Raw genomic sequence first — 20007 nt, 5'->3', positions numbered from 1 at the left:
AAAGGCCAGTCCTGACGTATTTATGGTGTTTGTAAGCAACAGAATGCTACCAGCCAGACATGTAAAGGACTGACACTAATAGTAATTGCAACTGACCGCTAATTACAAGTGACTTTTGTCATTATGATGGTAAGTTTTATATGGATTATGTTCCTACTTTCTCCAAAAGTTCCGCAGCCGGACAGTCGTCGTCGTCCCCGCCGTGCTCTTCCTCCTCTTCGGCCGCTTCCTTCACGGCGTTCACCGGCAGTCCCACGGCGTTGAACTGAGGACGTTTAAACTTTGTTGTCTTACTTTTGCCCATGTTTCAGCCCCCGCTGATAGCACAAATGTGTTAATAAAAGGAGTTTTTTTTTTTTTTTTTTAAAGGAAATCTCCAGATACTGTATACGCGATACTAAAAAGTGGCCATGTGGAAGCGAGGTCTATGCCGTAAAGCGTGACTTGCTACCTGAAAGAAGAAATCATTGTCGCAAAATGAACGGCCGCTTAAAGAGGTGGCGAGAGCGCTGGCCAAAGTTCAATAAAAAATATAAAATAGTTAAACTAAGAGATGGATTTATCTAATTTCCACTGAACATGTATAATATTAAAATAAATGTGTACATATAGTGAAATAGAAGCCATAATATAAAAAAAATTAAGTGGTCAGATTACGCAAAATAGTTGTAACTCATTTACAGAATAAAGTAACATATTACAATTAAAGCTGCAAGCAGCAATGGAAGGGACCGACTTTTGCCGGTGTTTCCTGCCTTTATCCATTCAACATATCTTTACCTGCCTTCCCTGCATCCTGGGGTCACACTGGTGCTTCTTTCTTTCACCCATACACGCTGGTGCTTCCTGCCATCCAGGCAACATATCTTTACCTGCACATTACCTACCTTCCCTGCATCCTGGGGTCACACTGGTGCTTCTTTCTTTCACCCATACACGATGGTGCTTCCTGCCATCACCCAGACAACATATCTTTACCTTCACATTACCTACCTTCTCTGTATCCTGGAGTCAAACTGGTGCCTCCATCTTTCAACCAGTCAACATATCTTTACCCGGACAGTACCTACCTTCTCTGCATGGTGTGGTCACGCTGGTGCTCCCTGCTTTTAAGCGGCCATCTTGAGACGGCAGCAGCGCGGCAGCATCAGCGCAGAAGTTCTTTGAAGGCTCGTAAAATCAAAATCGGAGTGGTTAGAAAAACTCCTTGTGCAAGGGTTCACTCTCTTTCCTGTGCGAGTTTGAAGCCGACACAACAAACGTGCTCAGAGAAGATAATGTTTGAAAAAAGGTGACGGGTTTTAACAAAACTTTCGTTTTGAAGGGGTAATTGCCAACTTCCTGTTGATTTTTGCTGAAGGATGTCAATTATTGAAATGTAGGTCTAAGTGAGACCTACATAGAGGTTTTTGTTTCATGTCTCTACGACATTCCTACCGGAAGTTACAAACAGTTTTGTCTGTGTTTTCTTCCCAAGAGCAGTTTTGTCAGTGTTTTATTCCTAGGGGGCGCTAGAGCAAAATTTTGAGTTTTTTAAATTTATTTTTAGATGGCAATTTTCACCAGTCCTGATGTGTGTGTCCAGTTTGGTGAGTTTTGAAGCATATTAAGGGGGTCAACTTACAGCTCAAAGAAGCAAAAATGACATTTTTTAGTTAACTTTTGTTTTGAAGGGGTGTTTGCCAACTTCCTGTTGATTTTTGCTGAAGGATGTCATTTTATGAAATGTAGGTCTAAGTCAGACCTACATAGAGGTTTTTGTTTAATGTCTCTACGACATTCTTAACGGAAGTTACAAGCAGTTTTGTCTGTGTTTTTTCCTAGGGGGCGCTACAGCGCAATTTGGAGTGTTGGGGTTTGGTTTTTTATTAGATGGCAATTTTCGGCAGTCCTAATGTGTGTGTAAAATTTGGTGAGTTTTGAAGCAGGTTAAGGCGGTCAAATTACAGCTCAAAGAGGCGGCGGTATAATAATAATAATAAAACCTTAGAAATACAATAGGGTCCTCTGTCCCAAAGGGACATTCGGTCCCTAATAATAAAAACTAACTATTAAAAAAGTTGTAATTGTATTGGGAATATCATGTACATTTAAGGTAATAAGGTCAAAATATTCAACATTTTAAGTGTGTTAAAAAAGGAAACATTAAATGATTGATTGATTGAAACTTTTATTAATAGATTGCACAGTACAGTACATATTCCTACAATTGACCACTAAATGGTAACACCCGAATTAAGTTTTTCAACTTGTTTAAGTCGGGGTCCACGTTAATCAATTCATGGACACTTGCAAAATGAATTATCTACCTGGACCTCCAAATTAAACAGGAAGAAAAACTTATTGGGGTGTTACCATTTAGTGGTCAATTGTACGGAATATGTACTGTACTGTGCAATCTACTAATATAAGTTTCAATCAATCAAAAAAGGCTAGTTATAGGCAGATTGTCAGATACACATATGGGACAAGCGGTGCGAAATGGATGGATGGATATTTCCACAGTTTTTTGAGAATAAAGCCATTCATCATGTTTTCCCCTTTTTTTATTTATATTTTCTTGCTGTAACTGAGCTATAGTGATCAAACAATTTCCCTAGGCGATCATTAAAGTTTGTCTAAGTGTCTTCCATCCATCCATTTCCTACCGCTTGTCCCTTTCGTAGTCGCGGTGGGTGCTGGAGCCTATCTCAGCTGCATTCGGGTGGAAAGCAGGGTACACCCTGGGACAAGTCGCTTAATAAACTTTATTCTTTTAATATTGTTTTGTGAATGTGAGTGTGAATGTTGTCTGTCTATCTGTGTTGGCCCTGCGATGAGGTGGTGACTTGTCCAGGGTGTACACCGCCTTCCGCCCGATTGTAGCTGAGATAGGCACCAGCGCCTCCCGCAACCCCAAAGGGAATAAGCGGTAGAAAAATGGATGGATGGATGATCAATTTAATTTAAATAAATTATAAATTAATTATTCATTAAATGTTTACTTTGTTGAATAAAGTGCAAATAAAAATACAATATTTTCACTTCATTAAAAAATATTAAAGGAATACATTTTATACCAAGTATGTAAAGCTGAACATTAAAGGTAAGTAGGTTAAATTTTTCAAATAATTAAGTCATACATCTACACAAAAACATTCTGAGAAAAGTCATACATTTATGACAGTAAAATAGAAATATAAGTGTAAAGTTGTCCCCCCCCCCCAAAAGCTGTAATATTAAAACAAAATCAGATGTTTACGCAATTAAAACCTGTAAAACTGGCAAAGTGGCTAGCCAGCTAGCTGAGTCGACAAGTACGTACTTTTAACTCTGGAATATTTATTTGGTAAATAGTTTTAAAAAATAGAAACATTTAGATAAAATACATGATTAACATTACGAACAAACACAAAAGTTCTGTTAAAAGAAAATTCAGCAGCTTTAACGGGAGCACGGCTACAATTGAGTGCCGTGTTCCTTCTCGTCTGTTCTTCCTTCCCTAGAATGTGCACTGTCCGCTGTGGAAGTCACAAGCGTACCGTTACTGGATGTTGGGCCGTGGTTTGAGGATGAGCTTTCCCGTCTGCGAAACGACACAAACGAACACATTTAGACAGGTAGCAAAAAAAAAAAAAAAAGAGTCGTTGATGGCGTACAGCAGGCCTGGGCAAATATTTTGACTCGGGGTCCACATTTAAAAAATGTGTTGTGGGGCCGGTATATCTATTTTTAGGAACACTAATATAAAACCTCCCAATAATGTCTGATTAAATGCTTAAAAACGTTATGACGGACCGCCTTAAAAAACGTAATGGAATTTTACATTTTTCTATGAACGATAAAACACTGAATATTGACAAAATATAAATGTCACACCCCCTTTCGATCGACATATTTTACAATCAAGTGAAACGCAACAAACAGTGAAATATCAACGCGAAGGGTACAAAATAAACCCACCTACAATCTAATATTTGCTGAATTTCCCCCAGGGATCAATAAAGTACTTTCTATTCTATTCTATTATATTCTATATATCAGTGGTTCTCAAATGGGGGTACGCGTACCCCTGGGGGTACTTGAAGGTATGCCAAGGTGTACGTGAGATTTTTTTTTAATATTCTAAAAATAGCAACAATTCCAAAATACTTTATAAATATATTCATTGAATAATATTTCATAAAATATGAATGTAAGTTCATAAACTGTGAAAAGAAATGCAACAATGCAACATTCAGTGTTGACAGCTAGATTTTTTTGTGGACATCTTCCATAAATATTGATGCTAAAGATGTATTTTTTTTGTGAAGAAATGTTTAGAATTAAGTTCATGAATCCAGATGGGTCTCTATTACAATCCCAAAAGAGGGCACTTTAAGTTGATGATTACTTCTATGTGTAGAAATCTTTATTAATAATTGAATCACTTCTTTATTTTTCAACAAGTTTTCAGTTATTTTATATCTTTTTTCCCAAATAGTTCAAGAAAGACCACTACAAATGAGCAATATTTTGCACTGTTATACAGTTTAATACATCAGAAACTGAAGACATAGTGCTGTATTTTACTCTTTTTTTCAACCAAAAATGCTTTGCTCTGATTAGGGGGTACTTGAATTAAAAAAATGTTCACGGGGGTACATCACTGAAAAAAGGTTGAGAACCACTGCTATATATCACTAAGCTTTAGAACTTTGTTGTGAATATCTCCTTCCGCGTCTGTAGAATCGCTTCCCGCCCACACTACTTTGTGCCTCGTATGAGCTGCTGTGACGTAGATGACCATAGTAACTGATTAGATTACCATAGTAACTAATTACATGACCATAGTAACTGGTATATCATCCATAAGCGCAGATTCCAACCATTGAAATACTTTGTAAAGTTGAAGACTTACGGTCATTAGAAAACATGACTGCAAATCATAATGTCAGCTACACTTTCCATCTTAAAGATCTAAAAAAAATTATTTGGGAATGTCCGGCGGGCCAGAAGGAAAAGCTCAACGGGCCGCATGTGGCCCCCGGGCCTTAATTTGTCCAGGTCTGGCGTACAGTATGTCGACTCACATCGTCACAGGACATGTTGTATTCTGCTAAAACTGTCCGACACCTGGCAGCAATACTGAGGGGCAAAGGTTAAAGATGACAGACATTTATAGGACAGCTTGTAAAGAATGCCTTTAACGCAGTGGTTCTCAAATGGGGGTACGTGTACCACTGGGGGTACTTGAAGGTATGTCAAGGGGTACGTGAGATTTTTTTAAAATATTCGAAAAATAATTTATTTTTTTCAAATATTCTAAAAAAAGCAACAATTCAAAAATCCTTTATAAATATATTTATTTAATAATACTTCAACAAAATATGAATGTAAGTTCATAAACTGTGAAAAGAAATGCAACAGTGTTGCATTTCAACAGTGTTGAGAGCTAGATTTTTTGTGGACATGTTCCATTAATACTGATGTTAAAGATTTATTTTTTTGTGAAGAAATGTTTAGAATTAAGTTCATGAATCCAGACGGATCTCTATTACAATCCCCAAAGAGGGCACTTTAAGTTGATGATTACTTCTATGAGTAGAAATCTTTATTTATAATTTAATCACTAGTTTATTTTTCAACAAGTTTTTAGTTATTTTTATATCTTTTTTCCCTAAATATTTCAAGAAAGACCACTACAAATGAGCAATATTTTGCACTGTTATACAATTTAATAAATCAGAAACTGATGACATAGTGCTGTATTTTACTTCTTTATCTCTTTTTTTCAACCAAAAATGCTTTGCTCTGATTAGGGTGTACTCTAATTAAAAAATGTTCACTAAAAAAAGGTTGAAAACCACTGCTTTAACGGATAACATTAAGTGATAGAAAAAAAGGATACATTGACGGTGCCACGACTCGTTTGTGTATCCCTGCAAAGAAGAGCGCTATGAGCGTGATGCAGCTGATGGTGAAGAAGGGATGATTCCACAGCGAGGAAAAGAATGACACCTGCAAAAAAAAATGGAATAAACAAAAAGTCACGTTGCCAAGAATAAAGTCATAATTTCAAACAAATAAATCAAATTATTATTTTAACTGTTACAATTTGAATCGTAATAATACTTTTAAATAAATGCTTACTTTTTGTGTATCTGGGTCTATCAACCAGTTCCATGCCCCTGTGGCTGTGCAGACTGACACCACTATTAAAATCACTGCAACGACAACAAAGAGTCAATCAAAAGTCAGCAATATTATCTTTGCAAAAGGCAGACAAAGCTCACCCGATCTTATTAGATCAGGGGTCTCAAACGTACGGCCGGGGGGCCTGAAAAGGTTTTATCCGGCCAGCGGGATGAGTTTGCTAAGTATAAAAATGAGCCGAAACTTCTGAATGAAAGGAACTGCTGTTCTAAATGTGTCCACTAGATGTCGCAATAGCAATTCTTTGTATCTTTGCAGATGATGTTACATATGTAAAAAACATAAACCACATTTTAGCGCACCAGTTGAGGAAAATGAGCAAGCTACATAAATAACATCCTGTTTTTTGATTTTGATATTTTATCTATCAAAATTAACACCAATGAGTTGACTGATGAACATTATCACATCATTTATTCAGAAGGATCTTTCTGTGTGGAGTTTGCATGTTCTCCCCGTGACTGCGTGGGTTCCCTCCGGGTACTCTGGCTTCCTCCCACTTCCAAAGACATGCACCTGGGGATAAGTTGATTAGCAACACTAAATTGGCCCTAGTGTGTGAATGTAGTCTGTCTATCTGTGTTGGCCCTGCGATGAGGTGGCGACTTGTCCAGGGTGTACTCTGCCTTCCACACGAATGCAGCTGAGATAGGCTCCAGCACCCCCCTCCCCGACCCCGAAAGGGATAAGCGGTAGAGAATTGGATGAATTGAAGTATAAATAACAACAAATAAAGGTAGAATACTATTAATTGCAACATGTAAGTGTAAAAAAAACAAAAAAAAAAAACATTATGATTTGTAAATTTTCAGAAGGTCCTTGTTATATTTTTAAACAAAAATAACAAAACTGAAGTCGTCTTTATTTTTAATTTATCGTGCCATGATTTTACCAGTCTGGCCCACTTGGGAGTAGATTTTGGTGGCCCCCGATCTAAAACGAGTTTGACACCAGTGTATTAGACTGTGTAATTTCTCGACCCCAAAAGGGATAAGAGGTAGAAAATGGATGGAAGGAAGTATAAATAACGACAAATAAGGATAGAATACCATTAACCGCAACATTTAAGTATAAAAAAAAAAAACGACAACATTATGATTTGTACATTTTCACAATGGGCTTGTTCTATTTGTAAACAAAGAAACAATAACTGAGGTTGTCTTTATTTTTAAGTTATCGTGCCATGATTTTAGCAATCCGGCCCACTTGTGAGTAGATTTTTCTCCACGTGTCCTCTGATCTAAAATGAGTTTGACACCCGTGTATTAGACTGTGTATTCCCCGCAACCCGAAAGGGATAAGCCGTAGAAATGGATGGATGGAAGTATACATAACGACAAAATAAAGATAGAATATTACTAACCACAACATGTTAGTGTAAAAAAACAACAACAACATTATGATTTGTACATTTTCAGAATGTCCTTGTTCTATTTTTGAACAAAGAAAACCACCTGAATTTGTCTTTATTTTTAAGTTATCTTGCCGTGATGTTACCAGTCCGGCCCACTTGGGAGTAGATTTTTCTCCATCTGGCCCCCCCATCTAAAATTAGTTTGACACTCCTGTATTAGACTGTGTATTCCACGCGACCCCTAAAGGGATAAGCGGTAGGAAACGGATGGATGGGATGGAATAATAAATAATGACACATAAGGATAGAATATTATTAACCGCAACATGTAAATGTAAAAATAAAAAACCACAACATTATTTATTAGCGGTATAGCTCGGTTGGTAGAGTGGCCGCGCCAGCAACTTGAGGGTTCCAGGTTCGATCCCCGCTTCCACCATCATAGTCATATAAAATAAATGATAAAAGGGTTGTACTTGTATTGCACTTTTCCACCTTCAAGGTACTCAAAGCGCTATGACACTACTTCCACATTCACACACACATTCACACACTGATGGAGGGAGCTGCCATGCAAGGCGCTAACCAGAACCCATCAAGAGCAAGGGTGAAGTGTCTTGCTCAGGACACAACGGACGTGACGAGGTTGGTACTAGATGGGGATTGAACCAGGGACCCTCGGGTTGCGCACGGCCACTCTTCCACTGCGCCACGCCGTCCCTAGTCACTGCCATTGTGTCCTTGGGCAGGACACTTTATCCCCCTGCTCCCAGTGCCACCCACACTGGTTTAAATGTAACTTAGATATTGGGTTTCACTATGTAAAAGCGCTTTGAGTCACTAGAGCAGGGGTCTCAAACACACGGCCCGCGAGATGTTATTTTGCGGCCCGCACCTTGATGTGAAAATGTAATGTTGGTGCGGCCCAAGAGTTTTATATGAATGCCGCTATACAGCGTCATACTTGCATTACCTCGATTTTTCCGAGAGACTCCCAATTTGTAGTGCCCCACCCTGCAGGGGTAATCATTCTCCCGAGTTTCACCCAAAAAATAATAAAACAATAATATTACGGGGTTCTGTGGAGGCACTACCATTGGAGTCCTCTACAGCGTGCCTGCCCGGGCCACATGTTGTATTTGATTTCAGTAGACGTAGTAAGCGACTGCAAGACATACTTGATCAACAGCCATACAGGTCACACTGAAGTTGGCAGTAAACAACTTGAATACGGTTACAAATATGCGCCACTCTGTGAACCCACACCAAACAAGAATGACAAACACATTTTGGGAGAACATCTGCACCGTAACACAACATAAACACAACAGAACAAATACCCAGAATCCCATGCAGCCCTAACTCTTCCGGGCTACAATATACACCACCGCCCCCTATTGAAGCCCGGAAGAGTTAGGGCTGGATTGGATTCTGGGTATATGTTCCGTTGTGTTTAGTTGTGTAACGGTGCGGATGTTCTCCCAAATTGTGTTTGTCATTCTTGTTTGGTGTGGGTTCACAGTGTGGCGCATATTTGTAACGGTGTTAAAGTTGTTTACACGGCCACCCTCAGTGTGACCTGTATGGCTGTCGATCAAGTATGTCTTGCAGTCACTTCCGTGGGCCTGCATAAGCCTCATACAATGTGTGACTTGGCCGGCACACTGTTTGTATGGTGGAAAAGTGGACGCTAAAGGCAGCGCCATAACGGCACGACCTTAATATTGTTGTCCGGGCAAAAACAGGGAGAATGATTGCCCCGGGAGATTGTCGGGAGGGGCACTGATATTCGGGTGTTTCCCGGAAAGATCGCAAGAGTTAGCACGTATGCTGCCAGGACGGGAAAGCCAATCAAAGTAGGAAAATCAATTAAAAAGTGCATTTTAGATTATTTTTAAGAAATATTTTCTTGCGGCCCAGCCTCACCTAGTCTCTGCATCCAGTGGCCCCCAGGTAAATTGAGTTTGAGAAAAGCGCTATATAGATATAATTCACTTCAGATTTGTACATTTTCAGAATGTACTTGTTCTATTTTTAAACAAATGGTAAGTGGTTGTACTTGTATAGCGCTTTTCTACCCCTATGTAAGGGACCCAAAGCGCTTTGACAGTATTTCCACATTCACACATTAACACACTGATGGCGGGAGCTGCCATGCAAGGCGCTAACCAGGGCCAATCAGGAGCAAGGGTGAAGTGTCTTGCTCAAGGACACAATGGACGTGACTAGGATGGTAGAAGGTGGGGATTGAACCAGTAACCCCTCAGATTGCTGGCACGGCTACTCTCCCAACTTCGCCACGCGAAGTTGTCTTTATTTTTAAGTTATCGTGCCGTGATGTTACCAGTCCGGCCCACTTGGGAGTACATTTTTCTCCACGTGGCCTCCCGATCTAAAATGAGTTTGACACCCCTGTACGAGACTGTGTATTTTATGAAGTGGAGGATGCATTTCAACTTACTTCTCCACCGTCCTGTTGCAGGTTGCAAACAGGATACATATTCTGTCAATCTTCTTTCAAAGGCTTTCAGATCTGGAGGCAAAACAAACATGGTGAGGTTTCAACGCTGTTAGACATAACTAATCGATAGGAGCAATCATACAATATGCACTATAACCGAAAGTGGAGTTGTTTATGCAGGAAGGCAACCTTATAATCAATCGGAGGCCGAAACGTTAATGTGTACTACGTATTGTACATTTAACAAGTTATACAAGTAATACATATTAGTGACTAATAAAGCAGTGGCAGTGTTGGCTAAACGAGCTAAATATGTAACCACAAAGCTACATGCTAATGTCGGAAAACAGACGAATCAGCTAACCTTTCGCACAGCATTGAAATACACACATTGAAGTCATTTTTGAATAGCAACCACAGCCAACACCGCCGAACAGCTGACCTTATTTGTGTTTGTTAAGAATGATATATTTATATTACCTTCGGCCTGCTCAAGGGAATTCATGCCTACTAGTCGTGGCCCCGACCGCCGGCTCCCGCCCCCCTCTGATGAAAGACAGGCCGATTCGGCCAATCATCGTAGACTTGGTGCGCTCCTCTCGTCTGATTGGCGGACATAGTGTCACTAGGCACCGCCTTTCTGCCATTATGGACCAATCATCAAGCAGGTGTCATAGCAGGGTCTTGGGGGTTAGATGTCGCTGTTTTACTAAAACTGGCGAATCATTGGTATGGAAATGTATTTACTGCAATAATCTGACACGAATTAAAATTAAATAAACATTAATTAGAATTAAAAATATTGTTAATCTTTTTTATGAAAATTTACCTATCTATTTAATAAAGTAGAACTGACTAAAAACTGAATTTAAAAGCACTTTTCCATCTAAATGTATACTGCCAGCAATGCATTAGGGTCTTGTTTTAAACACTCTACAACATTAAAACTGAGTATGGTGAAGAGAAAATAAACTCTCCACAAATTGTTTTTATTTTATTCCAATTATGTATTTATTTATATGCACATGTTTAATCCAGTGGTATATACATATATATATATATATATATATATATATATACTGTATAGAAGATTGTCAACTTCCTTGTTTTCTCTACTAAACAGATAGAGGCCAAGAAAATCCAGCCCAAGAATATCGTCGCTCTGGATGAAACAGCTGTCTGGTTTGACATGGTTGGTTTTAGTACGGTCAATGAGAGGGGCGCCCGCTCCATCTGCCTCAAAACCACCGGCCACGAGAAGGCACGTGTCACGGTGGTTCTTGCAGCCAAAGCAGATGGGACAAAGCTGAAGCCTTACATTGTGTTTAAAGGTGCTGTCCGTGATGTAAAGGCTATGCAGAGCATCCTCGGGGTGATCATGGCTTCCTCCAAGAATGGCTTGTTTAATGATGACCTGACAAAGGATTAGCTCCAGAGGGCAGTGGGGAAATTTCACTTCGGACCGAGGCTACTTGCAGGGGACTCGTACCGATGCCATATCAGCGAGGCCACGAAGGCAGAGCTCAAAAGGGGCTACAACCTTACAATGGCTGTTATATCTGGAGGTTGCACAAAGTACCTGCAGGCCCCCGATGTTGTGTGGAATGGCCCTTTCAAAGCGCAGCTCCGTGACTACTATAACTGGATGGCTCCATTTTTATTTCACTATTTCAAATAAGGATAAAACTAATTTTATTTTAACATCCATCCATCCATCTTCTTCTGCTTATCCGAGGTCGGGTCGCGGGGGCAGCAGCCTAAGCAGGGAAGCCCAGACTTCCCTCTCCCCAGCCACTTCGTCTAGCTCTTCCTGGGGGATCCCGAGGTGTTCCCAGGCCATCCGGGAGACATAGTCTTCCCAACGTGTCCTGGGTCTTCCCCGTGGCCTCCTACCGGTTGGACGTGCCCTAAACACCTCCCTCGGGAGGGGTTCAGGTGGCATCCTGACCAGATGCCCGAACCACCTCATCTGGCTCCTCTCGATGTGGAGGAGTAGCGGCTTTACTTTGAGTTCCTCCCGGATGACAGAGCTTCTCTAAGGGAGAGCCCCGCCACCCGGCGGAGGAAACTCATTTCGGCCGCTTGTACCCGTGATCTTATCCTTTCGGTCATGACCCAAACCTCATGACCATAGGTGAGGATGGGAACGTAGATCGACCGGTAAATTGAGAGCTTTACCTTCCGGCTCAGCTCCTTCTTCACCACAACAGATCAGTACAATGTCCGCATTACTGAAGACGCCGCACCGATCCGCCTGTCGATCTCACGATCCACTCTTCCCCCACTCGTGAACAAGACTCCTAGGTACTTGAACTCCTCCACTTGGAGCAGGGTCTCTTCCCCAACCCGGAGATGGCACTCCACCCTTTTCCGGGAAAGAACCATGGACTCGGATTTGGAGGTGCTGATTCTCATTTCGGCCGCTTCACTTTATTTCGCTTTATTTTAACAAATTAACTTTAAAGAATTTTCTGTTACAGACTAAAACAATATTAAGAAAGTTACTCTTTGTTGACTCATATTTCTTTTTTTGTTTTATTTGTGTTAATTAGGGCTACAGTGTTATGCAGAGGTGTACTTGTTACAATTTAATGAACAAATGATACGATTTATAGAAGAGTGACGGGTGGCGTGAAATGTTTTCTTAATCTGAGTGGGGGACGTAACCGAAAACAATTGAGAAGCACCGTTTTAATCTGAATCGGTTTTGGTAATTGTCATATCTAAGATATTGAAAAGTCTTCCATGGCGGACATTATGACTTATTCCTACTATTACATATTGAATGATGTGAATGCATTAATTGCACACATGCATGTAGAAATCAAGTAAACCAAGAAGAATTCAAGAAAAGTCTTTATATTTATTATATGACTAAATAAAAGTGGCATGGCATATACAAAATGACAAAAACCAGGCTAAGTTTAAATTCAAGCGATAGTTTTTTTTTTTAAACATTTTTTATGTAGCTGTCAAAATAGGATACAACAAAATAGACAAAAGTACAGCTATAAACTAAAAATATTATTACAAATAATTCATAATTCATAGTGTGATGCCTCTGTTTAGTCAAGAAGAGCAGTAATGAACAACTCCATGTAAAACTATATCTCAAATAATTTTTCCATGCAAACTATATCGAAAACACAAAAAACATCCAAATAAAAACATCTTTGGCACGTCTGTCATGTGCCAAATAATCTTTTAGTGCAGCTTCATAATTTAAGAGGGTTTTAGATAAAAGCTTTCTCTCCGCTTATTTTTATGCTTTAAATTGCAAAAAAAAATTAAAAAAAATAGTTACAAGCATCCATGCCATTAGTTGGCATAGTGAATGCTGAGAAAATGTGGAGAAATTAAAGAAATAAATCTTTAAAAATATGAACAAGTGGGTTAAGCGTAGCAAGGCCAGTCTCCGCCGTTCTGAACAGAAAGAGTCTAACACCAGCCAAGAATGTTTGAATCATATCTAAACGACATACTTTTATCCATGAAAATATGGAGAAGCTGCTGATGGTGTGTTTGACAGAGAAGCAGCTGGAGGTTGATACTATAGAAGTCCTCTCTCCAAGGGAAATTCTGTACATTATTATTGATTCAAAAAATACTTTAGTTGTTTGTACTACTAATCCTGCAACAATTAAATTGTCTCAATTAGAGAAAAGCTTTGATTTTTATTCTGTTGCTTCGATTAATCATTTAATGAGAGTAACTAATACAAATGCATATAATCCTGAGTGCACAGAGTTCCTGGAACTTTAAATATGTGGTTGACACAAGGCCGTTGTAATAGAACGCACATTAAAATAGTGGCATGTGGGTGCCCTGGTCTGTTTGGTGGGAGATTTTTATAAAAATGTTTATTATTGCACATATGTTAAAAGTGGAATTTCAATGTTGACTGTTGTGCATTTATCTTCCAAAAATATGAAAGTTATGGCAGACGGAACATTTTTTTATTTTAACTATTTTCCCTAAAATAGGCGTTGTGGCTATGAAGTGTTTTTTGAACTTATTTTTTTTAATTATTATTATTTATTAAACACATCATCACATCAAATCAAGAAAATATTTGAAGAAAAATAATAAAATAAATTTAAAAAAAAATATATATATATATATTTATATATATATATCATCCAAAAATGATTGAAGATGAAATATAAATATATATATAAATATTTCTTCTTCAATTAATTTTGGATGAAATATTTTTATGTATATCTTTTTTATAAAAACGTGCATTGTATCACATTACTCAATGAAACAAACTAATCAATAGAGCTGCAGCCCTATGTACTACTATTCTGATTCATCCTTTTTATCTAAAAGTTTAGTTTTCTTTTTAAAAGGCATCTTACGTTAGAATTGTGCTGTTTTTCGGGGAGGGGGCTGGCAACAATTAAATGGATTTCAATTAATGTCAAGTATTTTGAGTTAAATGTGCTGTCGGAGAACCAGTACAGTACAGTAAATTGAGGTACTACTGTATTTCCAAGTTGTTACTAAAATGAGGGTGAAGCACGTAGTTTACATAAAAAAAAAATTGTTGCACACAACCGAGCAAAAATGTCACAAAAAGTACAGTAGTACTAATGGCATCAGATGGTTGACACAGCTCCTATTAAAAATGCGGAATGGTTCGTTCCCAACTTCTCACACGATTCAACACAGACGTCGTAAAGTCATCAAAGCTCATCTTTAAGCACACAGCACCTGCATTTTGTAACAAGCATAAGGTGATGGAAGAAAGGTAAAAAAATAGAATAAAATCTATATGGGTAGCATAGAAGAAAGTTTTGAACAAGCTTCCCTTTTGCATCTCACTGCACATAACTTTGGTGCGTTCAAGGACCCTCTATTAAAGTAAGAAACGGAGGCGTCACAAGGTTTTAAAGACGGGGAGCTCTAACCCTACACTGATAAAAATATAATCATAACGATAATAATAATAATTAGGTATTATATTATTTGTATTATCCACTGATAATTCTATGTGTATCAGCTAATTTCTACTTTATAATCTGAAGTAAAGGAATATTTGACAGATTCATAATGATATTAAAGTGAACACCCAGCAGGTACAAGACATTGGCACAACATTGATTATACATACAAGTCCTTTAAAACAGCATTACAGCCATTCATTCATCCATCCTTTTTTCTACCGCTTGTCCCTCTCTGGGTTGCAGGGGTGCTGGAGCCAATCCCAGCTGTATTCTGGCAGAAGGCGGGGTAGACCCTGGAAACAAGTCACCACTTGATCGCAGCCGTTGCGAAATCTTTTTAAATTGAGACGACACACACTAGGGCCAATTTAGAGTTGCCAAGCAACCTATCGCCATATAATTTTTCTACCAGTTGTCCTTAATAATTTTGACAAAATAATAGAATGGAAAATGAACATTAGGAGCCTTTGTTTGTTTACTTAATACTAAAAGACAAGTTGTCTAGTATGTTCACTATTTTATTTAAGGACAAACTTGCAATAAAAAGCATAAGTGAAGTGAATTATATTTATATAGCGCTTTTTCTCTAGTGACTCAAAGCACTTTACATAGTGAAACCCAATATCTAAGTTACATTTAAACAAGTGTGGGTGGCACTGGGAGTCTTGCCCAAGGACACAACGGCAGTGACTAGGTTGGCGGAAGCGGGGATCGAACCTGGAACCCTCAAGGTGCTGGCACGGCCACTCTACCAACCGAGCTATACCGCCTCATATATGTTTAATGTACCCTATTTTTTTGTTAAAATAAAGCCAATAATGCAATTTTTTGTGGTCCCCTTTATTTATAAAAGTATCGAAAAGTACCTATAAGCATTGAAACAATTTTGGTACCGATACCAAAATATTGGCATCGGGACAACACTACTTTCTCCACACAGGTCACGTGTGGAGTCCACCTTCCGTTTAGCCATTATTGTGGAATGGGTTGCTGAAATTGTAGCTGAGATAGGCGCCAGCCCCCCCCCCCTCCCCCCCGCAACCCAGAAAAGGGAATAAGCGGTAGAAAATGGATGGATGGATGGATGGGTTGCTGAAAGTTGACATCTGCAATGAATGCCGATGAATAAAGAAGCCGAGGCCCACTTGCGGTGCTGTAGTGAGTTTGCGGGCTACCGTTGCATTGTGGGGCATGGAGTATTGGAGCGTGCAAAACAGCAGCGGGTGGCTGTGGCCTGCGGGCCGGTTCTAATACTAATCAAATATCATCCCGGGGGCCATAGATCATTTATTCGCGGGCCTGGACTTTGACACCTAGGTGCTACACAAAGCTTTATTATATTGTTAACTTTCTTTTGTCACCTCGTCCTTGTTGTGTGTAGATGCATAAAAGTGAGCTTTGATGACGTTATGACGTCTGTGTTGCAAGAAATGTTCCATACTAGGTTTGCCTATCCAGGTGGAACGAATCATTTTGCAGTTTTTATCAACTAATCAATTAATCAATCAAACTTTTCAGGTCCGGCCCGCGGGCCTTGACTTTGAGACCAAGGTTTTAGAGTCTTGTGCCTGCTGGGTGGGTTTCAATGAATATTTAGAATTATATACTGGCCACTCTACATTAAATATGTTGGCACTTTTCTGTAAAAAAAAACAAACAATTATTTTGTGGGATTATCAAGATAAATTCGAGATATGTCGGGCCTTGACTTTGAGACCTAGGTTTTAAAGTCTTGTGCCTGCTGGGCGGGTTTCAATGAATATTTAAAATGATATACTGGCCACTTTATATTAAATGTGTTGGCACTTTTCTGTAAAAAAAAATGTTGTGGGTTTATCGAGATAAATTTGAGATATGGTGTAGATATGTTAATCCCATCTTCAAAAAGTTCAAAAGCTCATTTTACATGTGTGGGGGGAGGTGGAGTCAGCGCTGCCTGCAGGAGGAAAAGTCACCGCCTCTGGCTATGGTCCTGAGGACGAGCACCATCGTGTGCTGATGGCGAGACACCGCTGGCAGGTAATTAGATTTCACAGGTGGTACACTGCAAAAACTGAAATCTAAGTAAGATTAAATATCTCAAATAAGGGTGATATTTGCTTATTTTCTGTCTGATAAGATAATTGTTCTCACTAAGCATATCTTATGTTAGTGTTTTGCTTGTTTTAAGGGTTTTGGTCTTAAATTATTTCAGTAAGATATTGCTATTATTAGATTTTATGACCTATATTGAGTAAAACATGCTTGAAACTAGAATATCAACTGATGCAAAGCTGTGTCATAACAATCACAAGTATAAAACTACATTTTTGAAGTAATAATTTCTTACTTCAAGCATGAAAAAAAAAAAATCATGATGCCGAGTGCATATCATTATATTGAGATAATGGCACTACATTTACTTAATTTAAGAATATTTTTCAACATATTGAGCAAAAAGGTCTCTTTTTTTCCTACCAAGAAAAGTGCACATTTTATTAGTGACAATACACTTACTTTAAGGTATTTTTGGGTTCATTGGGGTTAGCTAATTTGACTTGTTTTGGAAAGTCTTGACAAGAGAAATTTCCTTGTTTTATTGGCAGATTATTTTGCTTAGTTCAAATAAAATACCCCTAATTTTTGTATTTTTTTTTTCTTGTTTTTGAACACTGACTTTTTGGAGTGTACGTGTTAATCTAATCGTCTGTTGTCTTTAAAGGCCTACTGAAATGAGATTTTCTTATTTAAACGGGAATAGCAGGTCCATTCTATGTGTCATACTTGATCATTTTGCGATATTGCCATATTTTTGCTGAAAGGATTTAGTAGAGAACATCAACGATAAAGTTCGCAACTTTTGGTTGCTAATAAAAAAGCCCTGCCTTTACCGGAAGTATGTGCGCATAACGTCACGAGTTGCAGGGCTCCACACATATTCACGTTGTTTATAATGGGAGCCACCAGCAGTTAGAGCAATTAGGACCGAGAAAGTGGTAATTTCCCCATTAATTTGAGCGAGGATGAAAGATTTGTGAATTAGGATATTGATAGTGAAGGACTAGAAGAAAAAAATAAGCGACGGCTCCGGGCGGCGGCAGTGTGAGCGTTTCAGATGTAATTTACACATTTACTAGGATAATTCTGGAAGATCCTTTATCTGCTTATTGTTTTAATAGTGTTTTAGTGAGATTGTAAAGATTGTAAAGACATACCTCGAGGTCGGATGGCTGCGGTGAACAAGCAGTGTCTCAGAGAGAAGCCGAGGAGCCAAGCTCACAGCTGCCTTTTTTGATAGCTGCTACAGGACGACAAATAATCCAATGATGTATCCGGTAAGATATATAGATCACAATTTTCCCATCCAAAAACATGCTGGTTGACGTAGCGAAAACATGTTCGCTTAACCGCTCTGCTTCACAACAAACAAAGAAACACCGGCTGTGTCTCGGTGCTAAAGACAGCTGCAATCCACCGCTTTCCACCAACAGCATTGTTCTTTATAGTCTCAATTATTAAATGAACAAATCGCAAACGATTCAGCAACACAGATGTCCAAAATACTGTGTAATTATGTGATTAAAGCAGGCGACTTTTAGCCGCTAGTGGTGCAGCGCTAATATTTCCTGACAGTCCGTGACGTCACGCGCACGCGTCATCATTCCGCGACGTTTTCAACAAGAAACTCGCGGGTTATTTAAAATGGCAATTTAGTGAACTAAAAAGGCCGTTTTGGCATGTGTTGCAATGTTAATATTTCATCATTGATATATAAACTATAAGACTGCGTGGTCGGTAGTAGTAGTTTTCAGAAGGCCTTTAACAGTAAGCCGCTGGGAGCAGGAGGGGGAGAGAGGATACGGACGTGGCTGAAAAGTCGCCGTCTGCTTGAGAGAGAACTTTGTGAAAACAATTTGATGATTGAAACCTTGTTAAAACCTACATGCTTAGCTCTGGTGGGGAAGTACTTCCACAACATGTGTTTTAAAAAGATGGTTCCAACCTAATCCATTCAATATTTAGTTCTTAATGCATGAAAATATACCATGAGTGTGAGTATGGGGCGGAGGCCTTGGGTTTAATTTGGTGCTCCGCCCCTGGGAATAACGGAATCAGAGTGTGTAAGAATACGTGTTGTTGACAGGTTGTAGTTTGTTTGGCAAGCGGACATTAAACTTCTCCCTCAGAACCTGCTCTATCTCGTCTTCGGGCACGTCCCTCATATCGAAGACGTCGACGCCGTCCTCGGGTTTGAAGGCCACCTCGGTGTAGGTGTGGCCAATTAGGGCCCTGAAACCCGAGGGCGTTTGTAAGGAGCAGATGGACTTGTTGGTGAAAAGCGCGCTCGGGTCCTTCTGAAGCGCGTCGTTGACGTCTAAGAAGTACTCGTGCGCACGGGGCGTCATTTTGAAGCAGTACAGCGTCTTTGTCAACTTTCTGTTTACCAGACTGTTGCTGGCGAACTCCGGGTTGAGGATCACCGGCTTTCTGCTCGTTTTCTCTAGAATCCAGACCTCTCCCTTGTCCAGGAGACGGAACACGGCGGCCGCCTGAGGCTGGTCTTTCCCGTGGACGAGCTCTAGCGGCTCCCATATTTGCGACGACACCCCGAAGCTCACATCTGCTATGTAAGCCACGCCCTCAATGTCCACCCTGTTGATGAGGTGACTATCGTAGGGTCCAAAATCCCCGGCGGAGCCGCTGAAAACCCTGGAGGACAACATGGTCGGGCCGTAGCCCAGTTCCCTCAGCACCCAGGAGAACAGGAAGTTGTTCTCAAGGCACCATCCGCCACGGTTCCGTCTCACTACCTTGTCGAAGATGACCTCCAGGTCCATGATGTTCCTCTCGTTGCAGTGGATGTTGAGGTTCTCGAAGGGGATGGACATGATGTGATGCTTGTGGATCAGCTTCAGTGTGGCCAGATCCGCTTTGTCTCGTGGGCCGCAGAAGCCGATTCTTTGGAAGTACTCCTCTAGGTTCATCTTGTCTGCAAAATACAATATAATATTGTCATTTTAAGTCAGGCAGGTATTAGGACCCCACATCCTTGCCTTAACGGGTATCAAAACTGAAAGTTAACTTGACTT

At 39.7% G+C, this 20007-nt stretch overlaps 3 protein-coding genes across 5 annotated transcripts in view; all 3 read right to left on the bottom strand.

Moving 5' to 3' along the window:
• Positions 1 to 461, bottom strand: part of heatr3 (HEAT repeat containing 3) — a 39182-nt gene extending 38721 nt beyond the window's left edge. The window contains exon 1 of the mRNA XM_061876901.1: positions 158 to 461. Coding sequence (XP_061732885.1) covers positions 158 to 304 — 147 coding nt within the window. The 5' untranslated portion in view covers positions 305 to 461. The remainder of the gene's footprint in view (positions 1 to 157) is intronic.
• A 2840-nt stretch (positions 462 to 3301) lies between these two features.
• Positions 3302 to 10614, bottom strand: cnep1r1 (CTD nuclear envelope phosphatase 1 regulatory subunit 1). Of its 2 annotated transcripts, none has more exons than XM_061876885.1 (6): positions 10470 to 10614; positions 9990 to 10061; positions 6112 to 6185; positions 5870 to 5979; positions 5052 to 5106; positions 3302 to 3565 (listed from the first exon to the last, which is right to left on the bottom strand). In XM_061876885.1, exons 1-6 carry the CDS (start codon positions 10492 to 10494, stop codon positions 3524 to 3526), a joined length of 378 nt encoding a protein of 125 aa, XP_061732869.1. In that variant the 5' UTR covers positions 10495 to 10614; the 3' UTR covers positions 3302 to 3523. The 2 variants fall into 2 exon arrangements, with proteins under 2 accessions (XP_061732869.1, XP_061732862.1); XM_061876878.1 differs by having other exon boundaries at positions 10354 to 10471.
• Positions 10615 to 12832: 2218 nt separating this feature from the next.
• The window catches only part of LOC133536372 (arylamine N-acetyltransferase, pineal gland isozyme NAT-10-like), a 9374-nt gene continuing 2199 nt past the window's right edge, over positions 12833 to 20007 (bottom strand). For both annotated transcript variants that reach the window (XM_061876857.1, XM_061876866.1), the window contains one exon: positions 12833 to 19907. In XM_061876857.1, coding sequence (XP_061732841.1) covers positions 19030 to 19907 — 878 coding nt within the window. In that variant the 3' untranslated portion in view covers positions 12833 to 19029. The remainder of the gene's footprint in view (positions 19908 to 20007) is intronic.

Source organism: Nerophis ophidion, linkage group LG02 (genome assembly GCF_033978795.1).
Source record: "Nerophis ophidion isolate RoL-2023_Sa linkage group LG02, RoL_Noph_v1.0, whole genome shotgun sequence".
NCBI lineage: Eukaryota > Metazoa > Chordata > Actinopteri > Syngnathiformes > Syngnathidae > Nerophis > Nerophis ophidion.
This window is presented reverse-complemented; position numbering and strand designations above follow the sequence as displayed.

Bases quoted from the DNA above. Each gene is read 5' to 3' on its own strand.
- cnep1r1 (XM_061876878.1), bottom strand. From the start codon at position 10,390: ATGACTTCAATGTGTGTATTTCAATGCTGTGCGAAAG. The intron at 6,186-9,989 runs GTAAGTTGAAAT...TTGTCGTTGCAG, and splicing joins TGCAACAGGACGGTGGAGAA to TGATTTTAATAGTGGTGTCA. The intron at 5,107-5,869 runs GTATCCTTTTTT...TTTGCCCCTCAG, and splicing joins CGAGTCGTGGCACCGTCAAT to TATTGCTGCCAGGTGTCGGA.